Source organism: Carassius carassius, chromosome 28 (assembly GCF_963082965.1).
Source record: "Carassius carassius chromosome 28, fCarCar2.1, whole genome shotgun sequence".
NCBI classification, from domain to species: domain Eukaryota; kingdom Metazoa; phylum Chordata; class Actinopteri; order Cypriniformes; family Cyprinidae; genus Carassius; species Carassius carassius.
The window spans coordinates 29,027,730-29,053,455 of NC_081782.1; the positions used below are offsets into that span (position 1 = coordinate 29,027,730).

General features: G+C 36.9%; 2 protein-coding genes across 3 annotated transcripts in view; one reads left to right on the top strand and one right to left on the bottom strand.

The window, feature by feature from the left end:
- LOC132108287 (NADPH--cytochrome P450 reductase-like) overlaps positions 1-16,863 on the bottom strand; it is a 30,530-nt gene extending 13,667 nt beyond the window's left edge. The window contains exons 1-6 of one of the 2 annotated variants that reach the window (XM_059514976.1): positions 16,795-16,863; positions 14,202-14,383; positions 3,099-3,147; positions 2,563-2,691; positions 2,334-2,483; positions 859-983 (exon numbers count right to left, since the gene is read on the bottom strand). In XM_059514976.1, the coding sequence (XP_059370959.1) occupies positions 859-983; positions 2,334-2,483; positions 2,563-2,691; positions 3,099-3,147; positions 14,202-14,383; positions 16,795-16,848 (689 nt within the window). In that variant the 5' untranslated portion in view covers positions 16,849-16,863. Of the gene's footprint in view, positions 1-858; positions 984-2,333; positions 2,484-2,562; positions 2,692-3,098; positions 3,148-7,147; positions 7,439-14,201; positions 14,384-16,794 lie in introns of those variants that run through there. The other variant, XM_059514977.1, reaches the window with a different exon arrangement.
- A 262-nt stretch (positions 16,864-17,125) lies between these two features.
- On the top strand, positions 17,126-24,657 carry sbds (SBDS ribosome maturation factor). The gene is made up of 6 exons (XM_059514981.1): positions 17,126-17,279; positions 22,031-22,269; positions 22,953-23,082; positions 23,172-23,372; positions 23,438-23,602; positions 24,259-24,657. The coding sequence occupies exons 2-6, from the start codon at positions 22,142-22,144 to the stop codon at positions 24,385-24,387; spliced, it is 753 nt and encodes a 250-aa protein (XP_059370964.1). The 5' UTR covers positions 17,126-17,279; positions 22,031-22,141; the 3' UTR covers positions 24,388-24,657.
- Positions 24,658-25,726: the final 1,069 nt, after the last annotated feature.

The following is a 25,726-nucleotide window of genomic DNA, read 5'->3' on the forward strand; positions in this document are numbered from 1 at the left end:
CTAAAGGAGGTACAGCTTTTTCATATTTGGCTCCCAAACTCTGGAATAGCCTTCCTGATAATGTTCGGGGTTCAGACACACTCAAAAAACACGCAAAAACAAGCAAGCACACACACGCACACACACACTTAACCTTGTTAATAATGCATTATAAATGAGAGGAGACTATGTGATAGACCCAGCAGTCTTATCTTTACAGTATGACTGTGTGACAGCAGAGATCACAATAAACTTGATGTTGATAACGATCATAAGCTGTGGATATTTTACTCAATATGGAAGAAGCTAACAGTCAATCACAGCAGAAGTCTTCATGACGTCAGTGAACAACCCAGAAAACAGAGGTTCAGTTTTACCTGAACAAACCATGAGAAGTAGATTATATACACTAAATGTACTTTTCAGAATCATCATCATCATAATAAGGTAAGTTTACAGTTATGATGTGCAGCATCATATTTGACAAAAAAAAAAGATGTATACGTTTTGTTCTAAATTACATTTTAAAAGACTAATTATTCTTTATTAATTCAGTTTATTAGACATATACAATGTTAAATCATAAAACACAGTCAATGTCAGATTTTGGGGGGAAAACAAATATTGTGATTATATTTTAAGCTGTATCTCCTCTTCTATTTCTCCCTCGAATTTCAAAATACTTCAACTTCAAAATAATAAGAAATGTCATGTTTGCCAGAAAATGTAGTGGGGAGAGATGGAAGACATTTGGCTTTGAAATCAGGTGAATTAAAACATTAGAGTATCTTTAAATTTGGGAAAAATACTTCAAAAATGTAAGCACAGAAACTCTGAAACTAGAAGTTGGTCAGACACATTATAAGCAGCGTCACTCACTTCCCGTCATCGTCTCCCATTCCCAGGTCAAAGATCCTCTGCGCTCCCAGCTCAGACAGCCTCTGGTCCACATACTTTCCCATTGCGTTATAGTGCTCGTATGTCTTATTTCCCAGCGCAAACACCTTCAAAATACAGTTTAGAAATTACAAATACAAACAGATAAATATGGATTGTTCTATATCTGTACCTTATATTCCTTACATTCACCTGTTATTAAGATCACAAGTGCTCAGCACTAATAAATACAAGAGTAAATGTGGTTCAAGACTTTTTCATTGAAACCAGATATAAAATAAATGTTACCTGAAATAAAATAATGCAAGGATAAATCATAATACTTTAAAATGTATTATATTCAAATTATTTGGCCAGAAACATTCTCATTTGTATTTAGTTTCATCTGAGGTGCTAAAATAACCAAAACTGAAAAAAAAAAAAAACACGACAAAACCAAAAATTACTACAATTTTAACTAACGTTAAAAAGAAAAGAATGCGAATTAGAAAGATAAAAACCACGGCAATTCAAAATATTAATAAAAACGATAAATCTCAATTATACCAAAAGAATACATTTCCTGACTATCAGAAATAAATGTATCTTTAGTTAAAACAATAACTAAAAAAATAAACATTTAAGATGCATTTAAATTCATGTTATGCAAGCTACCATTTCAGTGCTATGGTGTTATATTTACTTTTCCATTTTTTTTAACTCCGTTGATGAACAAAACAAAAAAAAAAATCAGGTTTTGTATTCAATATAAAAAATACAGCATGTGTGTTAGGAATGATCTGAAGGGGAGTCAACACTGAAAGATCCTTTAAATCCACTCGGCCACATCTGTAGTGAGCACTTCTGCTAAACACGTGGCCTCAGTTGAGTCTCTGGACTCTGCACAGTGTCAGTGTAGTATACGTGAGAAAGCTGTCTGAGACTTTGGCTTGAGGAAGTATGACACAGCATTCCCCAGATTCACTTCTGCTCTGCTGCACTGGGTTGTGTTTGCTCAAGCGTACGCTGGAAAGCACCGAACGCATTAGAAACACAATGCTCCTCGCAAAAACATCACAATAATCCACAGCACTCCAATCCATCAGTGAACATCTGGAGAAGACAAAAGCTGAGAACTTTTTAACTTCAAACAGTCACTTCTGGCTAAAATACAAGTCCATAATCTATAATAATGCTTCCTGCAGTGAAAAAGAAAGCAACATTATGAATTATAGATTCATTTTTAGCTGAAAGCAATGGTTTGAAGTAACAAAAAACACTGCTTTTGTCTTCTCCAGATGTTAACTGATGGACTGGAGTGCTGTGGATTATTGTGATGTTTTTATCAAACTCTCATTCTGACGGCACCCATTCATGAGACACTGATGCAATGAAACCTTTCTCCAAATCTGATGAAGAAACAAACTTAATCTACAAGTGATTTTATCCTCACTATAATCAGATGATGGTGAACTCACTGTATATTTAACTCCACTGAAGTTGGCATCGCCCTCATGTAGCCAGTCATAGAAGTCCTGAGCGTTATCGGTCGGGTCTCCCTCTCCATACGTGGCCATGCAGAAGATCGCTATCGAGTTCTCAATCTCAGGCAGACGGGAGAGCTCACTCTGCAGGTAAAAGTGTGTGTAAATAAACACAAACTGGAGAGAAACAAAGAGCCGGTTTTCAACCCATTGCATGTATCACCATGTCGTATTCCTCGGGATCCGCTGACATTCCCTTCATGCCGTAGCGATGAGCATCTTTGGCAAGTCTGTTGGCAAACTCTTCAGCCGTGCCTGTCTGTGAGCCGTAAAACACCACGATGTTCTTGCCCTAGAGGAAAGTCATTTCTTTAGTACAATAATGACAATAGCAACAAAAGGCGTTGCTTTTAATATAAAGCCACATGAATACAGGCTTTTACATTTTTTCATTATTATTTCGAGTGCCTTGGAGAAATTAGCTTTTTGATCCAAAGAGCACCGATTTATGGACTTTATAAACCAGCAGCTTTTTTTCTTTTTTTTTTTTTGGATGTTAAAATGTTGACTTACTTTGAAAAACTAAACGGTTTCAGTTACAATTTTTTTCAGCCAATTCGGTTTCAATATTTTACCATTTGACTGCCTAAATAAAAAAAATAAAATAAAATAAAAAAAAGATTTGTTTAACAGCCAGTTTCGTTAGATCATTTTAACACATCCACCTCTACTGGAAAAGAGGAGGGTAAAATCTCTTACCGTTTTCTTCATTTTGTCAATAAAACTGGTATCTCTGGTTGTTTGAGGCCTACAAAACACAGATTCACAGATGTCATGAATAAAAAATTGTTACTAATAATTACATCATAAATGATCATGCAAAAAAATATCGGCAAAAAATTTAACAAAAACTGAATTTTCAAGCACTCCTGAAATCAGTGTGAAACACTGAATCTGTAGCTCTTCTCAACAGATCAGTCCTGGAGCAGCTGATTAAAGGCTTCATGTCGTTGCCAAGGAAACCAAAAGCACATTGATGTAGGATTTATGGTAGAGCCCCAACCGATATGGGTTTTTGGGGGCCAATACCGATATTAGGGAGTTAAACACTGATATCAATATATCGGCCGATATTCTTTGTGTATATTACAGTACAGTACCAGTCAAAAGTTTGGACACTTTCTCATTTGTGTGTCCAAACATTTAACAGGTACTATATATAGAATACAGTATATACAGAATATATATATATACAGAAAAATGTTTTGCAATAATCACTCAAATGTGGCGATCAAACACTTATAATGAAGTGACAGATATGTAATGGAAGCAGGGCATTTAACAATTTAAACTTTATTATTCAAAATGAGTCTGACATCAGTACACTTTACAGTTAAAACTTTTTTTCAATTCAATTCCATTCAACTTTATTCCGTTGAGGAACATTCATTCACGGATTTCATGGTATTCCACAGACTTAAGCTTTAAAGCGTTTAAACCAGGTCGCCAGTAGCAAACAATGGAGAGAGACAAACTACGTAATTACACAATTCACAAGCATTTTATCTGCATTATATTATCTGTAAAAAAAAAGTTAATATCGGTGGCACATCAGTGCCATATACTCTGATACCGATATATCTGCGACAGACTCATATCGGCCGATAAAATCGGCAAAACTATATATATGTGCTGGGCTCTAATTTATGGTCATTTACATCAGAGTTTAAATGGAGACTTAAGGAGACCTACTATGCCACCTTTTATAATATGCAATATAAGTCTCAGGTGTCCTCAGATCGTGTCTGAAGTTTCAGCTCAATATCCCCCACAGATCATTTATTATATCATATAGAAAATGCAATTTGTGACGTTCTGCATGTTGTCCAGTCATTTAGAAAAAAGATGGATTCATAATAATAAATTAATATAATACCAAAAAGCCATTCTCAAATTATTCTTGCTTAAATTGATATGCAATCATTTAATTTGTAATGATAAATTCATGTGTAACAAAGCATGATTGGTCCCTTCATTGTCAGAGGCAAAAAAAAAAAAAACCTGTATTTTGTATAATATCACTGTGTGAAGCACCGATATCCAGAGAAACATCCCGTCTTCATCTACATCAGCTTTTTTAGCAGCTGTGTTAATGAGTTCACATGTATAGCACATATAGATTCATAGAACATCGTCCATTTCTAACGATCTTTGTCATATAGGCATGGAAAACTGAGAATTGTATTAATTTAATATGTTTGTTGGTTTCTTTTAATGCTGCTGTTAATACTGCAAGAAAAATAATCACTGCAAAGTTTCATTTGAATGTTAATATGAGTGCTAAAAATGTAAAACATGAGAGAATTTGCTAAAAGCATAAATTTAAAAAGGATTATGCAAAAGGCAATAAGAAAGTAATACAGAAAAATAATAGTAATCTCAGAGTAATATATATAAGCACATTTTTAAGGTCCAACTCTCTCCATTAACAAACTCCTAATTTGCTGCTTATTAATAGTTAGTTAGGTAGTTGTAGTTTAGGTATTAATAAGGATTATGGATGTAGAATATGTGCTTTATTAACACTAATAAACAGGCAGTATGTTTAACCCTAAATCAGGCAACGTGACCCACGAGTCACATAGTTTTTATTGTCTTTTTTGGGGCATAAGAACAATTTTTTTTAATTAAATCCTTTTATCATTTACCAATGCCTGGTCTGTCTCAAGTATGCTGGTCACATGATTTGCTTCAAGTTTTCAGTGGTATATTAGTCAGCCTGATCTAAATCCAACATGGCTGCCAGTGGTGGAGAACATTCAGATTTTGAGGTAGTTAATTATATATTAAACTTACTTTTCTTTTGGGAAAAAAAATATTTTTACTATTACATTTCAGTCTCAATATCAAAAAACAGTTGGCAGATGGGACCGTAAAGACTCAGAACTTTCTGATGATATGCGTTTTGTCAAGATTAGAAAAGTTTTTTTATTTTTTTATAAAGTAGTTCAAATAAATTGTGTAATACAAAACCTGACACCACCCACTAGGCGAGGAGCTTGGTAAAAGAAATTAACCCCATAACTGTCACTGTCCCACCTGTGGGACGCTTGGCACTCTTTTTTGTTGTTGTCTTTTTCTCTGTCATCTTTTACTAAATATTTTAGTAATCATCATAAATCATATATCATTTGAAAGCTTAGAAGCCCAAGATTCATCCTGTCAAAACCATTTTGGAATCGGACATTGCTTTACCATGGAAATGGTACTTTAAAACTAATGGCGGTCACCTCCCCCTTAGTGGGCAGGGTCAAGTGTCATGAAACATTATGCCTTACGGTTTTCTAGAACCAAAACTTTTTATAATCTTGGCTACAAACATATCATTGGAAAGGTCTGAGTCTCAGGATTTCATATTTGGTGGTTATTGTGAGATAGAAGTAAAATTCACAGAGAAATCTAGAGAAAAAATCATTAAGCAAAATTCAAAATAGTTTTTATGACTCCCAGTGGATGTGTGTGGTATGACGCCCTAAATAAAATCTCACATGAACCTACATTTTTTTCATATCAACTTCAAATTTGTAACATAACTTATTTAGACACAAGGCTTTAATTGTATACCAATTTTAGAGTAAAACCTGTTATGTGAAATATTTATAATAAACAAAATATAATAAAATTAATATAGCGCATATTACTTATAGTACATTTAAACTTCTATAACTTTGATACTTAAATTTCTTGAAAAAAATTCCACTTTTGCCAGAAACAGAGTACCATTTTTATGGTAAAGCAAGGTCCGATTTCAAAATAGTTTTCACAGGCTGAATCTTGAGTTCGTAAGCTTTTGAATGATACATAATTTCTCAACATTACATCAGGTAAAGTATAGGATATAATTGTTTTTAGCATGCAGTGGCAAGTAGGCCAGTAACAGTTAACAGATTAATGACTTGGTCCTTCTTTATCCCTTAATCAGGCAACGTGACCTGGGAGTCACAACTCATAAAATCCAAAATATATCAAATATTTCTAAAATTCTTTTGGATATGTTTTACTTAAGCTCAGATGATGTAAAAAATGACATGGAAATATGTTTTGCTTATTTTCCACTCTTGCCTGTTTAAGGGTTAACAAGAGGCATGCTAATAAGCAACTAGTTAACGGTGAGAATTGGTCCCTATACTAAAGTGTTACCGAAGTTTCACTTTCATCTGGAAAATCAAGTCTCTCTCTCTCTCTCTCTCTCTCTCTCTCACACAAACACACACACAGACTTAAAAACAATTGTTCAAGAGTTCAAGAGAGTTCAGTCAATAGAAAAAGCCTGGGAGACTTTTCACTGTGTAAAAACTCTGGGCTCACCGCCAACTATTGCACAAGGATGTGAATAGTGTGATTTAATGAGTGAAAACTGCTGTTGAACTCTGTTTTAAATGGGAAACACCAGTGCTTTAAAGTTACTATTCTCTATTTAACAAGAGAATGACTATAATGCTTTCATTAACGGTGAAAGAAGATCAACAGCACTTTTTGCCATGAAATATGAAGCGAGCTCTATAGAGCAATGATGTTATGTTATACAACAAGCTTCTTTTATAATAAAAATACTTCTTTCAACTATACTGCTTTTGAAAAATCTAGTATTTATTGTGTACTTGTATGGAGAGCAATTGCTCATTCAAGAGCACGTTCTGCACGTCGCTCTGGTCTGACTCACTCACTTCAGTTCATCAGTGATGATGTGAACCATCTGAAGGATCATACTCATCCAGGAGCAGAGCACTCCTTCAGCAGACACTCACCTGTGGAAGGAGACCAGCCGGTCCTCCGGTAAGGAGAACACACAGCCCATGATCACAAGAAACACGTCCAAGGACGAACCGTTAACTACCGCACACACTGGAAACACAATCCACCGCCATCGGTGAGAAAAACCATCTGTCGTACAAGAGAACCTGAAGGAGAGCTTGAATGTGACGGAGTCTGTTAGAGCGGCCCTCCTCCATCAACAACGGTCTGCAGACGGTGAAGCATCACGCCGATTCCCTTCGCTCTCAAACACATGCCACATCTGGACGACACACATGCCAAACACTCACAGAAGACTAGAGGAAGAGCCAACATCCTCTCGTGATGCCAGAGACACAAACAGCAGTTTCTTAAGACTCCTCCCTCCGGAGAACACCATCCATCATAAGAGGATCCTCCAGTGACAGACACAGAGAGAGAGAGAGAGAGAGAGAGAGAGAGAGAGAGAGAGAGAGAGAGAGACAGAGAGACAGAGAGAGAGAGAGAGAGAGACAGAGAGACAGAGAGAGAGAGAGAGAGAGAGAGAGAGAGAGAGACAGAGAGAGAGAGAGAGAGAGAGAGAGAGACAGAGAGAGAGAGAGAGAGAGAGAGAGAGAGAGAGACAGAGAGAGAGAGACAGAAGACATGCTTTGCAATTTCTAAAAACCCAACTATTGGGACGAAAGAACATCTGAGTGACTGGAACATAACTCCTCTCTTCTTTAAAGGAATAGTTCAGCCAAAAATTTTAACTAGCTAAAATGTGCTCACCCTCAGGACATCCAATACGTAGAGGAGCATGTTTCTTCAATTAATTTGGAGACATGTGTCATTGCATCAGTGTCTCATCAATGGATGCTCTGCAGTGAATGGGTGCCGTCAGAATGAGAGTCTGATAAAAACATCACAATAATCCACAGCGCTCCAGTCCATCAGTTAACATCTGGAGGAGAAAAGTTGTGTGTTTGTAACAAACAAATCCATTATGCATATTCAATCCATAACAACAGTGAAAAAGTGTTCTGGTCTGAATCAGGAGAGAAATCTGCACACATCAAACACTGTTTACAGGCCAAAACAGCTCTAAACAAATCTGTGTCTGGATTTTGATGTGAAAGACAACAGGAGATGCACTTTTTCACTGGAGGAAGTGTTATTATGCATTATTATTGTAGCCTGAAGCAACAGTTTGATAGATTTGTTTCATCCAGATGTTCACTGATGGACTGGAGTGCTGTGGATTATTGTGATGTTTTTATCAGACTCTCATTCCGACGCCACCCATTCACTGCAGAGCATCCATTGATGACACACTGATGCAATGACACGTGTCTCCAAATCTGATGAAGAAAAACTCATCTATGTCTTGAATGGCCTGAGGATGAGTAAAGTTTCAGCTAATTTTTGGATGAACAGATCTTTCATTCTGTATTGCAGTGTTTCCCAATCCCAGTCCTTGCACCCCCCAGCTCTGCATATCTCAACATTACTCATATTAAAAAAAAAAAAAAAAAAAAAAAAAAAAAAAGAAGAAGAGAGGAACAAATATGAATTGTTCACAGTAAAATCACATTTACTAAAAAAGGATAGTGTGATTGTTTTATTTCAAAGTGCTTCAAAAGACAAAGAGCTCTTCTGTGCACTTCTATTCTTCACAGACACTGAACCAAATTCAATTTCTGCTTTTGTCACTAATTCGAGGACAACATCTGTGTAACATTAGGAGCTGGGCTGATGAGTGCAGATATCTGGAGGACAATAACAAGCCATAATCAGCTTGATTTACAGACTCATTACACATTACACATGTGTCTGTGCTGAGCTAGGGACAAAAGCACAATCAGTCAGATCTAGAAAGATTCATTATGTCAGTAAAAGCCGTTAACTAATGATTCAACAGATGTTGTTTAATTCAAGGAACAAATACATGACAAGATTTTTCAAGACTCTACAGATGTGTCAAAAACTAGGCATCATACACCTACTTAACTTCTATTTTCAGACACGTATTTCCTGATTTAAAGGAGAGATCACATGCCTACTGTGTGTATATACACACAACACTCCAGAGACTGACCACCTTTACATTCAAGAAATGCCAGAAAATAACAAACAATGTGTCCCAATAAAAACCCTCCATTGAAAATAATGCAGGCGGAAATCTGATTATGCTACTAATCGTAGGCTGGATGTGACGACACACTGAATGCAATAAAGGTCTATTAGGTTGCATTTACAAGCTTAAGACTTAATACACATATCTATCCATGCCTGTGACTGAATACACTGCAGCAAAAACATGCTGTAAATAGACATCTAGTTCATAAAACAATGTGATATTCACAGTATTCACTTATTCTACATCATCAGCAAAGATGATTAAGACATCGCTAAAACTCGCTGTATAAATCCTATAATACATACACCACTGCATAAAGTTAAGAAAGGAGGCAGTGTATCTTTGAGTTTGAGTGCTTATGGAGTTCCTTAGATAACTGGAAGAAAAAAATCCAGATATAAATTAGGCATTAACTTTGACATGAGTAGAGGCGATCGCTCCAGCTGGCTGTGCTTATGCTATCATTCTGTCCCACGATTCATGCCTGAATCAGCCAAACGGGCAGAAATAAATGGGAAAACAAACTAATTAATTATAGTTTGTGTTAATAAATAAATGTCACAGAAGTATGCAATATACATCATTATTGCTGATATGATTTGAAAAAGAAAAAGAAAAATCTAAGCATTTTTAGTGAAAGCCCATTTCTGCCACAGAAAATAAATGAGTGCTTCATTTTTCCAGTTTAATGGCGTTACAAATATTTAATGGAGTTAATGCAGGCCACCCCACTCACAACCGCTGCCTCGGCTTCCATCATTTACATGTTTTTCTCCGCAGACCGTCCTTATGAGGACCTCAAACAGGAGACTTTTCACTTCACCTCTTCTGTCAGCCGTTATACTGTGCCGTCGCTTGCATCAGTTCATACTGAAGCGTGACTCAAACCGTGTCAGATCCACATCACATTCAGCAGCAGCAGCTCTTAAAGTAATAGCAGCCAAATAACCAGGTTCTTCAAAGAACAACAGAAAATTAAACAAATAGGCCTATTAAAACTGGGTCTTTATATTGTTTCTACATTCATTTGAAGATCAGATGTGGACCGTGTTAGTGTGACAGCGAAACTGACACTGAAAACAGACCACATATAAGTGTTGTTTACGCACGCAGACCGCCACGATCTGCAAAACTGATAAGATCGAACACCATTTCAGTGCATCGAAGAGCAACTTTAACTGCACTGATCCAGAACTGTCAAACAGAGGTTACTTCTCAATATACAGCTTGATCTCCAGAAGTAAGAACCAGGACAATCACAACTTGCACAAACATGGATCCAGTATCCCTCAAAATGGATAAAAACTGTGAAACACAAACTCCGAGCAAGACACAAACCTTTCTCCTGTATCCAACTCTTCGTGCAATACAGAATAGCAGCACGGCTGAAACCTATGAGCTTTCTGAATCTACATTTCCTTCAGCCTGAGGCATATTCATTTCACTTTCATCGAAGAGCTTTTACATATACCCATAATATGACTTTTTTTGTAATAAAAATCAAGCAAGCCCAGCTCAGAGGAGTAAATTACTTGGTTACGTTTTATGCAAAGTAATGTAATTAGTTACATTTTAAGGAAGTTATGGAATATTGTAATGTAAAAGCCCTTGTTTGGAAGTCGCTTTGTATAAAAGTGTCTGCTAAATGACTAAATGTAATTGTTCTAGTCCTATTCCAACTCTGTCTGTGTCTGAAAGCAGGTGATATATAACGAGAGATCAATGAAACACTGATGACGCTCTCTGGTTTCTCTCACGAACAGCTCAGGAGCGACTGTGATGTCTGGCATTGAGTAAGACCTTCGCCAGCGACACTGCTCAAGGATAATCAAGCAATAAACATTCCCTGCAGCTCCAGCGTCAGCACAATCACCCACGGCCGAAGAGACACAAGCTGAAGCCTTTCACCAGGAAGACTGCAACGACACGGACACTACAGATCACAACTTCACTTCTTCTCAGATGTGAAATACTTCTATTTCTGAGTTTATACACGTAATTATATTTATAGTTCTCAAGAAATTATATTTTGAATCAAGAAGATTAAGCTTGCGTACAGACTTTTTTTTTTTTTTTATCAGAAAAAAAAATATTGCTGGGAAACGATTAATCGCATCCAAAATAAAAGTTGTTGTTTAAATAATGTGTGTACTGTGTATATTTATTATGTATATATAGACACACACACATACATACACATTATATATATATATAATGAGTACAGACCAAAAGTTTGGAAACATTACTATTTGTAATGTTTTTGAAAGAAGTTTTTTCTGCTCATCAAGCCTGCATTTATTTGATCAGAATTACAGAAAAAATGTAATATTGTGAAATATTATTACAATTTAAAATAATTGTTTTTAAATTTACTATTCTTTAAATTATCATTTATTTCTGTGATGCAAATCTGAATTTTTAGGATCATTATCACATGATCCTTTAGAAATCATTCTAATATGATGATTCATTATTCATCAGTTGGAAACAGTTCTGCTGCTTAATATTTTTTCAGAACATGTGATACTTTTTTAGGATACTTTGATGAATAAAAAGTAAAAAAAAAGAAGCTATGTTTTTAAAATATAAATATTTAGTAATAACAATATACACTACTGGTCAGTAATTTGGGGTCAGTAATTTTTTTTTTTCTTTTTTTTTTTTAAATAAAATCAATACTTTTATTCAGCAAGGATGTGTTAAATTGATAAAAAGTGATAGTAAAGAAAATATATTATTAGAATTTTTTTTTATTTTGAATAAATGCAGTTCTTTTTAACCTTTTATTGATCAAATATATGAGACAGCAGAACTGTTTCCAACACTCATAATAAATCAGAATATTAGAATGATTTCTAAATGATCATGTGATAGACTGATGTTACATGTGACACTGAAGAATGGAGGAATGATGCTGAAAATTCAGCTTTGCATCACAGGAATAAATTATTCTTTTTAAGTATATTCAAATAGAAAACTGTTATTTTAAGTTGTAATAATATTTCACAACATTACATTTTTTTCTGTATTTTTGATCAAATAAATGCAGGCTTGATGAGCAGAAGAAACTTCTTTCAAAAACATTAAGAATAGTAATGTTTCATCTAGGGATGCACCGAAATGAAAATTCTTGGCCGAAACCGAAAACCGAAAAAGAGAAAACCAAGGCCGAAAACCGAAACCGAAACACCGAAAGAAATTATCCCAATTATTAGTACCATTGCATTTATTGCTATGACCGTGTACTAACTTTACTAAAATTAAAACATTGCAATTGCATAAATTAATATTAAAGTTTCAAAGATAATTACAATTACATAAATTATAAAAAAAACATAAAAATGCATAATTACAAATTATGCAAATATTTATTAAGCACATTGCAACAATGCACAGTATAAAATAAAATTCAAACTAAAATTTAATCCCACTCATCTGTATATTAAATAATAATGTACAGGCCTACAGAAAGGTTTTAAAATTAACTGTTCTCTCATAAAAAGTGCATTTAGGTGAAGAGCATTTGAAATTTTTCTCTGTAGTACTAGAAAGTGCATTACTTCTCCAGTAGGCAAGACTGTTATCACTTCTGGGGATGGGGACTTCAGACAGATAACCATCTAGCTGTTGAGCAGTTGAGCTTGTCATCTGCCTGACATTTGAGAAATATTTGAGAGAGTGTATTTAAATAGGGCCAGGGCATAAATAAACATTTTTATCAAATTAAAGCAGAAATCTAGCAAAAAATCTAGCAGAAATATGGCTACAATCTGATATTATGCATGTATATGTATATGTGTGTGTATTATATATGCAGAGACGAGTCTTTTTTTTTTTGCGCTCTGATCTCAGTCTCCTGCGCTTGGCGCTTCTCCGTCTCCACGCGGGTTCTCCGCATCCAGCGCGGCCTGGAGCATTTCTCGTGTGCTCTGCCATATTTCCGCGTCCAAGTAATGGTCTTTATAACGCGGATCAAGCACATTCGCGATGAAGTGCGGAGGATCCGAAAAGATCTCAGTGAGACGTGTGCTAACAGACTCTATAAGACTGTACTTTTCTTTGTTTTCACTTCGTGGTCCGTCTCAATCTCTTTGTTAGGAGACGCTTTAGTGCTGCGAATAAAGGAATAAGAATAGAGAGAATGTTCTCTATTAAGACCCACTGGTGTGAAGTGAATGACGCGGGGAGCTCGTGGTCTGCGCTATGCAGGTGCACGTGCAGGTCGCGGTTTCTGTTTGCGTCATCATAACATTTCGGCCGTGTTGTTTCGGTAATAAAAGTGTTTCGGCCGAAAACCGAAAATGCACTTTTTGGCCATTTTCGGCCGAAAATTTTCGGTGGCCGAATATTCGGTGCATCCCTAGTTTCATCTCCTGTTTCCAAAATATGGCGTTATTTCCCTGTCAAATGTATATATTATACACACACATTTATGTATACGTATTAAATATACAACTTTTATGTTGGATGCGATTAATTGCGATTAATCATTACTCAGCACTAGAAAAAAATAAACCGATTTCTTCTTCTCATAAATAAACTTCTTATAAATGTGACACCAAACTTTCAAGTGGAAATTTCATTACATTTATTTTATGGTGGGCAAAAAAAAAAAAAAAAAAATTTATTATTATTATTATTGTGAGAGTGATAGCAATTAATCATAATAAAAAAATTATCCTGTATGAACTACACTGTGTTTTTTCAGCATAACAACACATTTAATCATGGTGTATATTTAGTTAATTTACACTAAAAAATAAATAATTAAGCTGCATTTCCTTTATAAAAAAATATTATGAAACAATCTTTACATTTTGGGGTGCAATATGACCCAGCATTTTCAGCAGAGTTGGAGTCACACAGATAACACAATTAAAGCTAAAAAGTGAATCTTTTTCCATTTTCTTTCCTCCTCATTTATGAGAAAGCGGTTTGGAGGTACTCACGTAGACTCTAGTTTTTTGAACTCCGGGATGGGCTCGGCTTTTTTGCGGAAAACCATCCAGTAGACGATCAGGCCAGCGATGAGCGAGAAGAGGAAGAGGAAGAGGTCCAGGTTACTGAGGAAGGGCTCGTCCATCGCAGGATCCTTCTGTGCGTCTGCCATCGATCGATACGAGGAGCGCCGCTAACAGAGAGAGGATCAGCAGAGAACGTGTGTGGCATCTCAGCAAACACAGTAACATCGCCATGCATGATCTTAGGGCTGGACGATACATCAATAACCAGAATTATCATATAATAGAATTTTTCTGGATAAAACAAGTTTGATACAAGTTCGATATAATGTTTATGCACCAAAAGCAGAACGAAAAAGCACCATGGTAATGCCAACCACTGCATTTTAACCATCATCCACACAAAGATGCGGCACACAAGCAGCATGAGCAGTTTTTTTTTTTTATTTGAAGCAAAAACAGAATGGTCTGACTGTAGTTTTGTGGAACTATACTAAAGATATCTGAACGAAAATGCAGACGAGCTGAAAGAGACGCAAGTTCACTTCCTGCCAGCAGGGGGCGCTTATGGACAGCAATAATACAGAGTTACCGCTGTAAACAAAACAGAGCTGCGTTAATGAACCACTGATCTATAACGGAGAATATATAAGCGGTGTCTCATTAAGACGACTGCGCCCTCCGGAGGTCGAATCCTCTAAAAAGTGCGTAGACAAAGTGTCCTCAACCTTGAACTAAACGAGACGGCCTTCGTAGGACGGGCGGAAAAGGAAACGGGAAGTATCACGTTGATATGCAAACACATTTAGAGCATCGTCGCGCTCTCACACTACTTCAAATTATTTGCCTGTTTTGTGAAAGACTAAGAGCCTTAATGTTAGTGCTGCACGATTAATCGAAATGGAATGGAAATCGCGATTTGATCGCTGCAGCTGAATAAAAAAAGGTTTAACTGCTTTCATTGTTTCAATGTGACTTATAAACACAGGACTATGACAATATATGGGTTATCCGAGTTCTTATTTTATACTAAAATAAAGTATATTTATAGCACAATGCTGTTATCACGGCTTCGAATCCTACGAAACATGTTGTGTGTTTGAGACATGATCGTGAAATACCCCGATAGCTACAACTATGTGTCCTTAAACGCTTGGGTTTTTTTGGGTCGACAGCTTATAAAAACAACGTAGGTCTGGGTTTGTTTGTTTTTTAGCATATTTGCTGTACACATAGCAGCTTTTATACATTTATAATTTTTTTTCTATAAGACAAATGACAAAGAAGTTGTTTCTCGTAATACAAAGTCAATGGAGAGCGTTGGATTGGTCAGTGAGGTCTATGAACAATCAGTTGCAAAAAAACAAACAACCCGGAAACCAATACAAGAAATAAGACATTTAACCAATTTTCGTAAACGTCTCATTAAAAAAACAAAAAAAACTCTATGTTACAAAAATGATCATGTTTCTGGGAAGTTGTTATACACTGAGCAAAGTCAGTCAGTTTTGGTCCAATGCAATGATATTATCTATGTTTCTCGGTGAAAACGAACTCCTGGACAGGTCAGAATGACTGGAACACATCACGAGGAGTCAAATGTCAAAACAGCAAGCAAATTCAGTTATGAAATTTACATCTAATCTTTTTTATCACCCATTCTCAAACAATAACACTATTATCTCACAGCTTTGCTTACAAGCAATGCCATGTTCAGCCTCCAAAGTCCACATCACCACCAGAGCAACTCACCTGTGTGTCATCCACGCTAATAATCAGTGTGAACTCCTTTAATTAATGAATGAGAGTCCAAACATATGACAAGTAATCCACACCCCTCCGGTCCATCAGTGAAATGCAGTGAAATCATGACACATGAAACATTTGGGAAGCATGCATTTGACAAATCTATTAAAGAAGAGTTGTGAATCTGCTTGGTCAGCATCAGAGAACATGACAGAGAATATCACAGTCAACCAGCCCAAAACTGCCATGTCACCACAGACCAACCAACATTAACCAAGAGTTAACTTCAAGGCTTCTTTGCACATATTTTGTACAGCTAATTACTTATTCTATTTAAGTATATTAATAGCATTTTTAAGCAAAACCTCAACTTAATTCATGAGCAATGTGAAATTGTACCAAAGGTAAAGGAGATTCACTTTTTCCCTTTTTACACTTAAAACACGACAGTGAAGAACACATTATAAACACTTTTAACGTCTATGAATTACTAAACTACAAAGTATATTTATTTATAAACGTAAAAAAGGTGATTTATAATTAGAAAATCTGTATGCATGTTCTAAAATGTTGATCAAACACTTAAACTCTAAACTGTGGAATTAACTCTCACATGAAACACACTGTTTCTGCAGTGTGAGGTCTTTTTGTTGACTTGTTTCTATAAAACTGAAGAACAAACCAGGAACTACTAACCCACTGCAAATCTTCGTCGGCATCTAAATGCAGACGTTATTATTATCGCGCAATATATGATAAACGCAAGTTGACTGCTATGTAGATCACATCTCTATAAGATGGTTTTAAGACAGAAAAGTTCAAGAGAAGTTCTTACCTGCTCACTTGAGCACTGACGAGCGATGCACGCGACGCGGAAGCCCCTCGTCATACTCGCTGGACTGATCCATTCCGCCGAGGGGGGACACGGGCGATATCTGTTCACTTATGCATATATACGCGTGTAAACACAGTCATATGTGTCTGTAGTGTTTGTTATTCGTAGTTTCAAATATGCAGCAGTGTATCTATATTTCGTGTTGTTGTAATATAAAGCAGAGTAAGGTTTAAATAAATGTAACTTCCCCTGGTAACGCAGTAGACGCTTCTAATGGGAGTTTTTGGAATGTCGAAAACGCAACGTAAAACAATCAATTTCAAAGTGCAGCGGGTTAAAGGTGATGGTTATGCAATCAATTAAATGGCACAACGTGTCTTCTTCTCGTCCCTGAATCCGCGGTAGGCTTTCCTCGGTCATGCTGGAGGCTAGGTTACAAAAATAATGCAAAACGTTTCCATGTTTTCTTATTAATTCCCAACAAGGTGAGTATAAAGTTTAATCTCTCATCTAAAACCTTTATTAGATATAATGTTTTGGCACAAAATTAAAAAGGTTTTACTTTTATGTATGTTTGTTTAATTGCAAATGTGTAGTCTGATAGGTTTATAAGACCGGTGTGTATTCTCACTTGTTTTCCCAAAAAGCCAGCTATGTGTAAATGCTCCACCTTTTTTTTTTTTTTTGATAAATTAAGCTTTTTTGTTTATTTGTTTATTTTACTTTTTGATTAGTCAACCTAACTAATTAAAGAACTTCTGATCAAACTGAGCAGATAGGGATTACAGGTATAATATAGGATTATTTCAGCATCAATTCAACAACATAAGATTTTAGTTTAATCTTGTCATAGCTGTTATATCTAGAACCTAGAACTATTATTATACTAAAATGTATTCTGAATTCTAAACACCTGAACCCAGTTATGAAAAAAATCACATACTTTGGCTGTCCATATAAATAAACCATGCTGGCGAAAGTTACTTTTTATGCAGTAATGCATTATAATGTTGCTTTATTCCCTTAAAAAGTAAATAAATATTAGTTACTTTTTAGGGAAATACATTAACAAGCAATGCATTACATTACATTTCTGTTTTGTTTTTTTAAATCAGGTCTTGGCTTGCTTGGTTAGTTTTAATATGAAAAAGTTCTATTCTGTTTTGACACCAAAAGCAAAATGTCAGGCTGAAGGAAATGTAAATGTTCAGTAGTTTGCATTGTACTGTTTTTATTCATTTTGAGGAATACTGAATCTGTTTTTGTGCAAGTGAGATGAGTAAATCGTGGGAAGTCGTGGCCTAATGGTTAGAGAGTCGGACTCCCAATCGAAAGGTTGTGAGTTCGAGTCCCGGGCCAGCAGGAATTGTGGGTGGGGGGAGTGCATGTACAGTTCTCTCTCCACCTTCAATACCATGACTTAGGTGCCCTTGAGCAAGGCATCGAACCCCCAACTGCTCCCCGGGCGCCGCAGCATAAATAGCTGCCCACTGCTCCGGGTGTGTGCTCCGGGTGTGTGTGTGTGTGTGTGTGTGTGTGTGTGTGTGTGTGTGTGTTCACTGCTCTGTGTGTGTGCATTTTGGATGGGTTAAATGCAGAGCACAAATTCTGAGTATGGGTCACCATACTTGGCTAAATGTCACGTCACTTTCACTTTTTTTTTTTCACTTTCACTTAAATACATGTTAACATATAGTCTAGAACTACAGTAACATCATGTTAACACAACGCTTTGCACTTACCTCCGATTTCTCTCAACATGTGAAAGGGTGAGCTGTCGATCAATAAAAGGGAAAACAAAGTAACTAGTGTTATGTATTTGAAAAAGTAACTCCGATATTTTCTTGTAAATTAAAAAGCAATTCCACTCCATTTTGCGTTTGCTTGGTCAGTTTGTGTGTAAACGTATGTTTCTGACTTCCTGAAGTGCATGTTTCTGATTAACTTCCACATTTGTTGTTACCTACTGAGAAATCCGTATTGAAGGGTTCATATAATGTTGATAAAAATAACATTATTTGGTGTAATGCAATGTGTTTATGCAGTTTAAGGTTAAGGTGTGCTCTGATTGGCCAGTTATCCAGTGTGTTTTGATTGGCCAAATGCCTCAAGCATGTGACAGAAATTTTACGTCCTTAACATACTGTGATGCTGTGTCCCTGCACGATGAGAAAAAAACCCCAATAAAACCCATTACAAACAAGGCATTTGTAGCATCCAGTGGGGACATAATTATGGATTGCAATGACTTATACTGTCTTGTTACATGTGTGCATCGCACCACGTAAACACAAAACCATGTCTGCATTTGTGATCTGAGAAACGACAAACAACAAGCCTACTCCGCACTCCTCAAAACTCGCGTTTGAATCATCAGTGACAAATTATTTAGATATGTAAACGCACTTGAAGTCAGAACAGTCGGCATTGTAGTCTTCTCTCCCAGAATCAGGAAACGGTCCTCCATAAAATTTTATCTGACTCAGCCCCAGCCAGTTTCCTCTAAACAGCAGCAGCACCAGCAGATCTTTTATGCAGCAGATCCTTGCCTCCAATTCCCAGGTATCTGGTGAAGTGGATATGGAAACTATATGGCACCTGCTGCACCTCTGAGAGTTGGGTCTGTGGGCATAGGGTTGTTGTCTCATAGGGTATCAAAATGGCATATTAGCAGGATTATGAGGGCCATCCATCTCTTTTCTCTTCACCGTGAATCTCCACTGAGTGACTTTGGATAACTCCATGGCCTCGATTTGGATTCCCTCTGTTAGTAGCCATGGTATCACCATCTGGGACAGCTGAGCCGTCTCTATACACACTGGAGTGTGCTAGGTGGTGGGTACCAAGAACAGCCCAACATGGCCAAAGATCTCTCTTTTCAGCTCAGTACTCATTTGCATGGGAGCCAGAAACGGATAGGTCCATTCAGTGGGGGCTCAGTGTTTGCACTCAGCCACCACAGCAAGCGTGTTCAAGATGTCCTCAGCATGCTCGAAGTTGTGTTGCATGCTGTGACGCCATGCATATTCTTCCCTGTACATTGTTGTGCTGTTTGCTCTGCAAGAAATGCATGTGTGTAGAGCAGCCACAGGCTAAGGGGGCTGATGCCATTGAGAGAAGCCAGTGGGCCGAAAAAGTAGGATGGCACATCATACTGTATATGCAAGGGTCAAAAAGGCATTAATGTAGATCAGGGGTTCTCAACTCTGGCCTTCGATGTCCGCTTTTCTGCAGAGATTAGCTAAAATGTATATACGATGCTAAATAGGCAGCTAGTGCAGTGTTGACAGAACCGGTATAATATGGTCATACTTGGTTCTAAGCACTGTAGTTGCTGCACTTTGGACCAGCCGGAGTTTGTTTATTAAGCGCACAGAGCATCCACCCTATAAAGCATTACAATTATCAAGCCTTGAGGTCATGAATGCCTGAATTTGAGATTTGAGAGCATATGTTGTAATTTGGAGACATTTTTAAGATGGAAAAAAGCTTACACATGCTAGAGATATGGTCTTCAAATGATAGGATTCTTGACCGGTGGCGAAGACTTAACAAAACATCCATCAAGAGTTAGACCATATTCTAGGTTATTATGTGTGGAGGTTAATTAAAAACTTTTTTTTTTTTCAGAATTTAGTAGGATGTTACTCTTCATCCAATTTGTAATATCAGCTCTACATTCCATTAGATTTGTGAATTGGTCAAATAAATGTGGAGTTGAATATTGTCAGCATAGCAGTAAAAACTATGTTTTCTAATGCTATCTCAAAATGCATCTAGCATGTACATTGCGAAAAGCAATGGTCCCGGTACTGAGCCTTGTGGTACACCATACTAAACTTGTGATCGATATGACGCCTCTTAATTTCCTGCTACAGTGATAATGGTCAGAGTAGTATGATTTGACCGTGCCAATGCAATTGCACTAATGTCAACCCATTTTCCACGCAAATCTAAAATAATGTTGTGGTCGATAATATGAAAGGCAATGTCCAGTCTTGGATAACTTTGCTCTATTTTGGCCTGTTGACCTGTCGGCTCTGCCTTTGCTTCTCCCACCTTCAGCTCAGAATTATAACTCATGTTTAACTACTACAGGTATAGATGCATCAGATCAAGAAGCAACTTCCAGAAGTTCTGGACGAGGTAAGGGCTGCTTTTGGTGGTTTCATGAGAAGTGAAAGGCTGCTGAAGTCCTTGAAGCTCACATCTCTGAGAACGTCGAGGCACATTTTCAAATAGATGTTATTTTCATTAGAACAACTACATTCTCACCCAAAACGGTCTTAAAACTACAAAACAATATTTGGAAAAAGGAACACATGATAATGAATAATACGGAAACATCATGACATTTTATTCATCATGACATCATTGAGAAATTACATATTTCCAGGAATCTGTCATCAGCATTGATTAAAAGTTAATAGACCTTTGTCTATTCAGTTACACATATTGATGTTTATTACTGACGACGTTTGTTTATTTATTTGGTTTGTAGTAATTAACGTGTAATTGATTAAAAAAGACAATGTTAAAAAACCAAGTACATTATGTTAGACTAGCTGCACAATAGTTCAATCACTTACATTGTCCATTCATCTGAAAACCTCAGGCCTCTAAATCGCTCAGATAATTAATCTTATAACATAAACTGGAATTTATTTCGAAAATGTAAACCGTTGCATTTTAGGCTGGACATACAGAAATATATTTGAACATTTTCAAAACAATATGTTATTTGTGAAATTTTCATACACGCGCCACCTAGTGGCTCCAAATATCTCAGGACCCCAGTTTATTGTAACACCAGCGGGCAAAGGATTCTGCTTGGTCTTAAAGCATTAAGCACTCTATGTTAATTCTCACAGTTTCTGATTTAGTTTTATATAGATAGGTATGATCTCTGACGTTTATCGGTGGATCTATGAAAAGTAGACAGGGCCTCTGTTGGATTATACAGCCTCACTACATCTGTTTGCTTTAATGCAATCAAAAGGGACTTTGAGAGGAGTTGTACTCTGGTGCTGATGACTACAAGCTCCTTTGCATCGAGCTGAAATACATTACATTCCCCCTTTTAATATCTTATTTATTTCACTGTATATCGATCATTTACATGCTCTTATTTAATGTATGATCGTGGGCTCTAAGAGGCACATTTTGTGTATATAAAAGTCTCTTAGAATGGCACAACGTTTCTATAAGCCTGTATGTTCTGATGGCATTTCTCCAGTCCTCCAGGGGGCGCTGCGGCGGGGAGGCGCGGTTAATGATCGCGAGGGAGTGACGGGAAGAAAATACAGTCAGTATAAACGCAGCAGCGAGAGCCTAAAGCGTGTCAAAGATGTCAATATTCACACCTACTAACCAGATCAGGTTAACTAATGTCGCCGTCGTGAGGATGAAGAAAGGAGGGAAGAGGTTTGAAATCGCCTGTTATAAGAACAAAGTGATGAGCTGGAGATCTGGAGCGTGAGTGTTGTTCTTAAACCTGTTCAGTTAGCGCTAACTTACAGAGCTAGCTGTACTTGTTTGTGTTCATACTAGTGTTACAGAGTCAAATGTGTGTGTTCATACTAGTGTTACAGAGTCAAATGTGTGTGATATGTAATTTTTTGAGGGTGATCACATACAGTTGTCAACTAAGACCCTTTTCAGTGATCGAATTAAGAGTTTATTTGACTTAATATGATAGCGTTATTTGATTTATAAATAGCAAGTTTCAACTCGCAGACAAGCTCTTAAAGGGGTAGTTCCCCCTAAAAATTAAAATGTGCTCGCCCTCAGGTCATCCGAGATGTAGCTGAGTTTTTCTTCATCAGGATTGGAGAAATGTAGCACTGCATCAGTGTCTCAGCAGTGGAAGTGAATGGGTGCCGTCAGAATTAGTTCAAACAGCTGATAAATACATCACAATAATCCACAGCACTCCAGTCAATCAGTGAACATCGGGAGAATACAAAAGCTGTGTGATTGTAAAAACATTCTGACAGCACCCATTCACTGCAGATAATCTATTGGTGAGCAAGTGATGCAATGCTACATTTCTCCAAATGGAAATTTCATGATCACTTTGTTGGACAACTTATCATTTTCTTAAATGACATTAATGTAATGTTCACAAATCAACTGTATTTAGTTTGTTGTTGTTTTAGGGAGAAGGATCTTGATGAAGTCCTGCAAACAAACTCAGTGTTTGTCAATGTGTCCAAGGGTCAAGTGGCCAAGAAGGACGACCTGTCAAGCGCTTTCGGCACAGAAGACCTGACAGAAATATGCAAACAGGTCGATCTGCTGTTGCACACCGCTGCTTTATTTGTCTTATTTCATGTTAAAGTAACGAGGTACAATGGGTCGTTTTGATCTGTGTGCAGATTTTAGCTAAAGGAGAGCTGCAGGTGTCAGACAAGGAGCGCCAGAGTCAGCTGGAGCAGATGTTTCGTGACATCGCCACTATCGTGGCAGAAAAGTGTGTGAACCCAGAGACCAAGCGGCCCTACACCGTGAGTCTGATCGAGAGAGCCATGAAGGACATCCACTTCTCTGTGAAGGCCAACAAGAGCACCAAACAGCAGGTGAGCAGAGCGATGAGGTGAGGATCTCCGTGTCTCTCTGTGGCTAACACTGTCTGTCTGTGCAGGCGCTCGAGGTCATCAAGCAGCTGCAGCAGTCCATCCAGATCCAGAGAGCTCACATGCGGCTGCGCTTCGTCCTGCCGGCCAGAGACGGGAAGAGACTGAAGGAGAAGCTCAGACCCTTGATCAAGACCGTAGAGAGCGAGGACTTCGACGAGCAGCTGGAGATGGTCAGACTCTTAATTAGATCTGTTCGGTTAATGCAATGCTTATGCTGTGTGAAATGCATATATGAAGTTGTTGATCTGTTTCAAATAAGACACACACACACAAATATATGTATAGAAAGTGCAAAAGAACAGTATTTATGTGAAAAAGATTTTTCAAATATTATAAATATCTTCACTGTGACATTTGATTAATTAAATGCATCCTTGCTGAATAAAAGTATTAGTTTCTTCAACAAAAAAAAAAATGCATAAAATCGTACTGACCCCTAATTTTTTAATCATAGTGTATAATTTTTTTAAAAGATATTAACTAAATGCTGTTCCTTTTTGAATTTACAATTCATCAAAAAATCCTGGAAAATAAATATGAACACAAATGTTTTGAACATTTGGTAATAATCAGAAATGTTTCTTGAGCAGTAAATCATCATCATGATTTCTGAAGATCACGTGACACTGAAGCCTGGAGAAATGATGCTGAAAATACAGCGGAGCATCACAGAAATACATTACACTTTAACACAGATTCACACAGAAAACAGCTGTTTGAAATAGTCATGTCACTGTATCAGTGTTTTAGTTGTATTTCTGATCAAATGAATGGCGGTTTGGTGAGCAGCAGAGGCTTCAGTAAGAGTGTGTTGTGTATTGTCCAGGTGTGTCTGATCGATCCGGGATGTTTCCGTGATGTGGATGAGCTGATCCGCTGCGAGACTAAAGGCAAGGGGACACTGGAGGTGCTCAGTCTCAAAGACGTGGAGGAAGGAGACGAGAAACTAGAATAAACTCAAAGCAACACCTTCGCTTCATACGAAGAGTTACATCACGCTCTGAATATTAGCACCATATTCACAGCTTCAGGAACAATACTAAATCTGACAAACTCCTTTAATAATAAAAAAAACATGTCCCTAAATACTAAATCATGCTCCGTTGCAGTAATTCATTTTCTGTGAAAATTAAATTAACTTTATTTTAAGATAATGTTAAAAGTAATATACAGTGAGATTGTGTAAGAGTGCGTTGTTTGCCATCATTAAATCTGTGCTCTTCAAGTAGTTTGTACTTGTGTTGTGTGTGTCACCGTCAGCTCGCCTCGCAGCTCTTCTGGTTTGGTGTTGGAGAATCGAAGCACACTTGAAAACAGCTCAAGAACTTACTGTGGAAACCACTACAAGCTACATCTTTCTCTAGAAGCTCGTCTGTGTGGAGCTCAGCTTGACCGAAACCACAGGACTGATCCTCAAACTCCCTCACACCAGAAACAACAACTAGTGACTTTTTATCTCACAATTCGGAGAAAAAAAGTCACACTTGTGAGATAAACAGTCGAAATTACCATGTTTTATTCAGTGGTGGAATATTACAGGCTTCCATAGATTATTATTATATAATATATAATACAAACTTTTGTACCCAGTGGTTTTTAAATTACACTATATATACCGGTGTGTGTGTGTGTGTATGTATATATATATATATATATATATATATATAAAATAAACTTTAATTTCACATTACGGTTGATTGCAAAAAAAAAGGATAGATAATTAAGTCTATAAGTATCTATTAACAAACAGATAATAGTGCTGAAGTAATTATTATTTTTGTTTTTTTTAGTAGCTTGGCTGTGTTCAAAACAGTGCAGCTTTTGTATTCAGAGTTTTATCATACACAGGTGCTGGTCATATAATGAGAATATCATTAAAAGTTGATTTATTTCACTAATTCCGTTCAAAAAGAGAAACATGTATATTATATTCATTCATTACACACAGACTGATATATTTCAAATTTTAATTTCTTTTGATGTTTATAACTGACGACTAAGGAAAATACCAAATTCAGTATCTCAGAAAATTTGAAAATAACAAAGTTATTTATAAAGACCAATAAAAAGAAAGGATTTTTAGAAATCTTGCCCAACTGAAAAGTATGAACATGAAAAGTATGATCATGTACAGCACTCAATACTTAGTTGAGGCTCCTTTTGCCTGAATTACTGCAGCAATGTGGCGTGGCATGGAGGTGATCAGTCTGTGGCACTGCTCAGGTGTTATGAGAGCCCAGGTTGATCTGATAGTGGCCTTCAGCTCTTCTGCATTCTTGGGTCTGGCATATCAC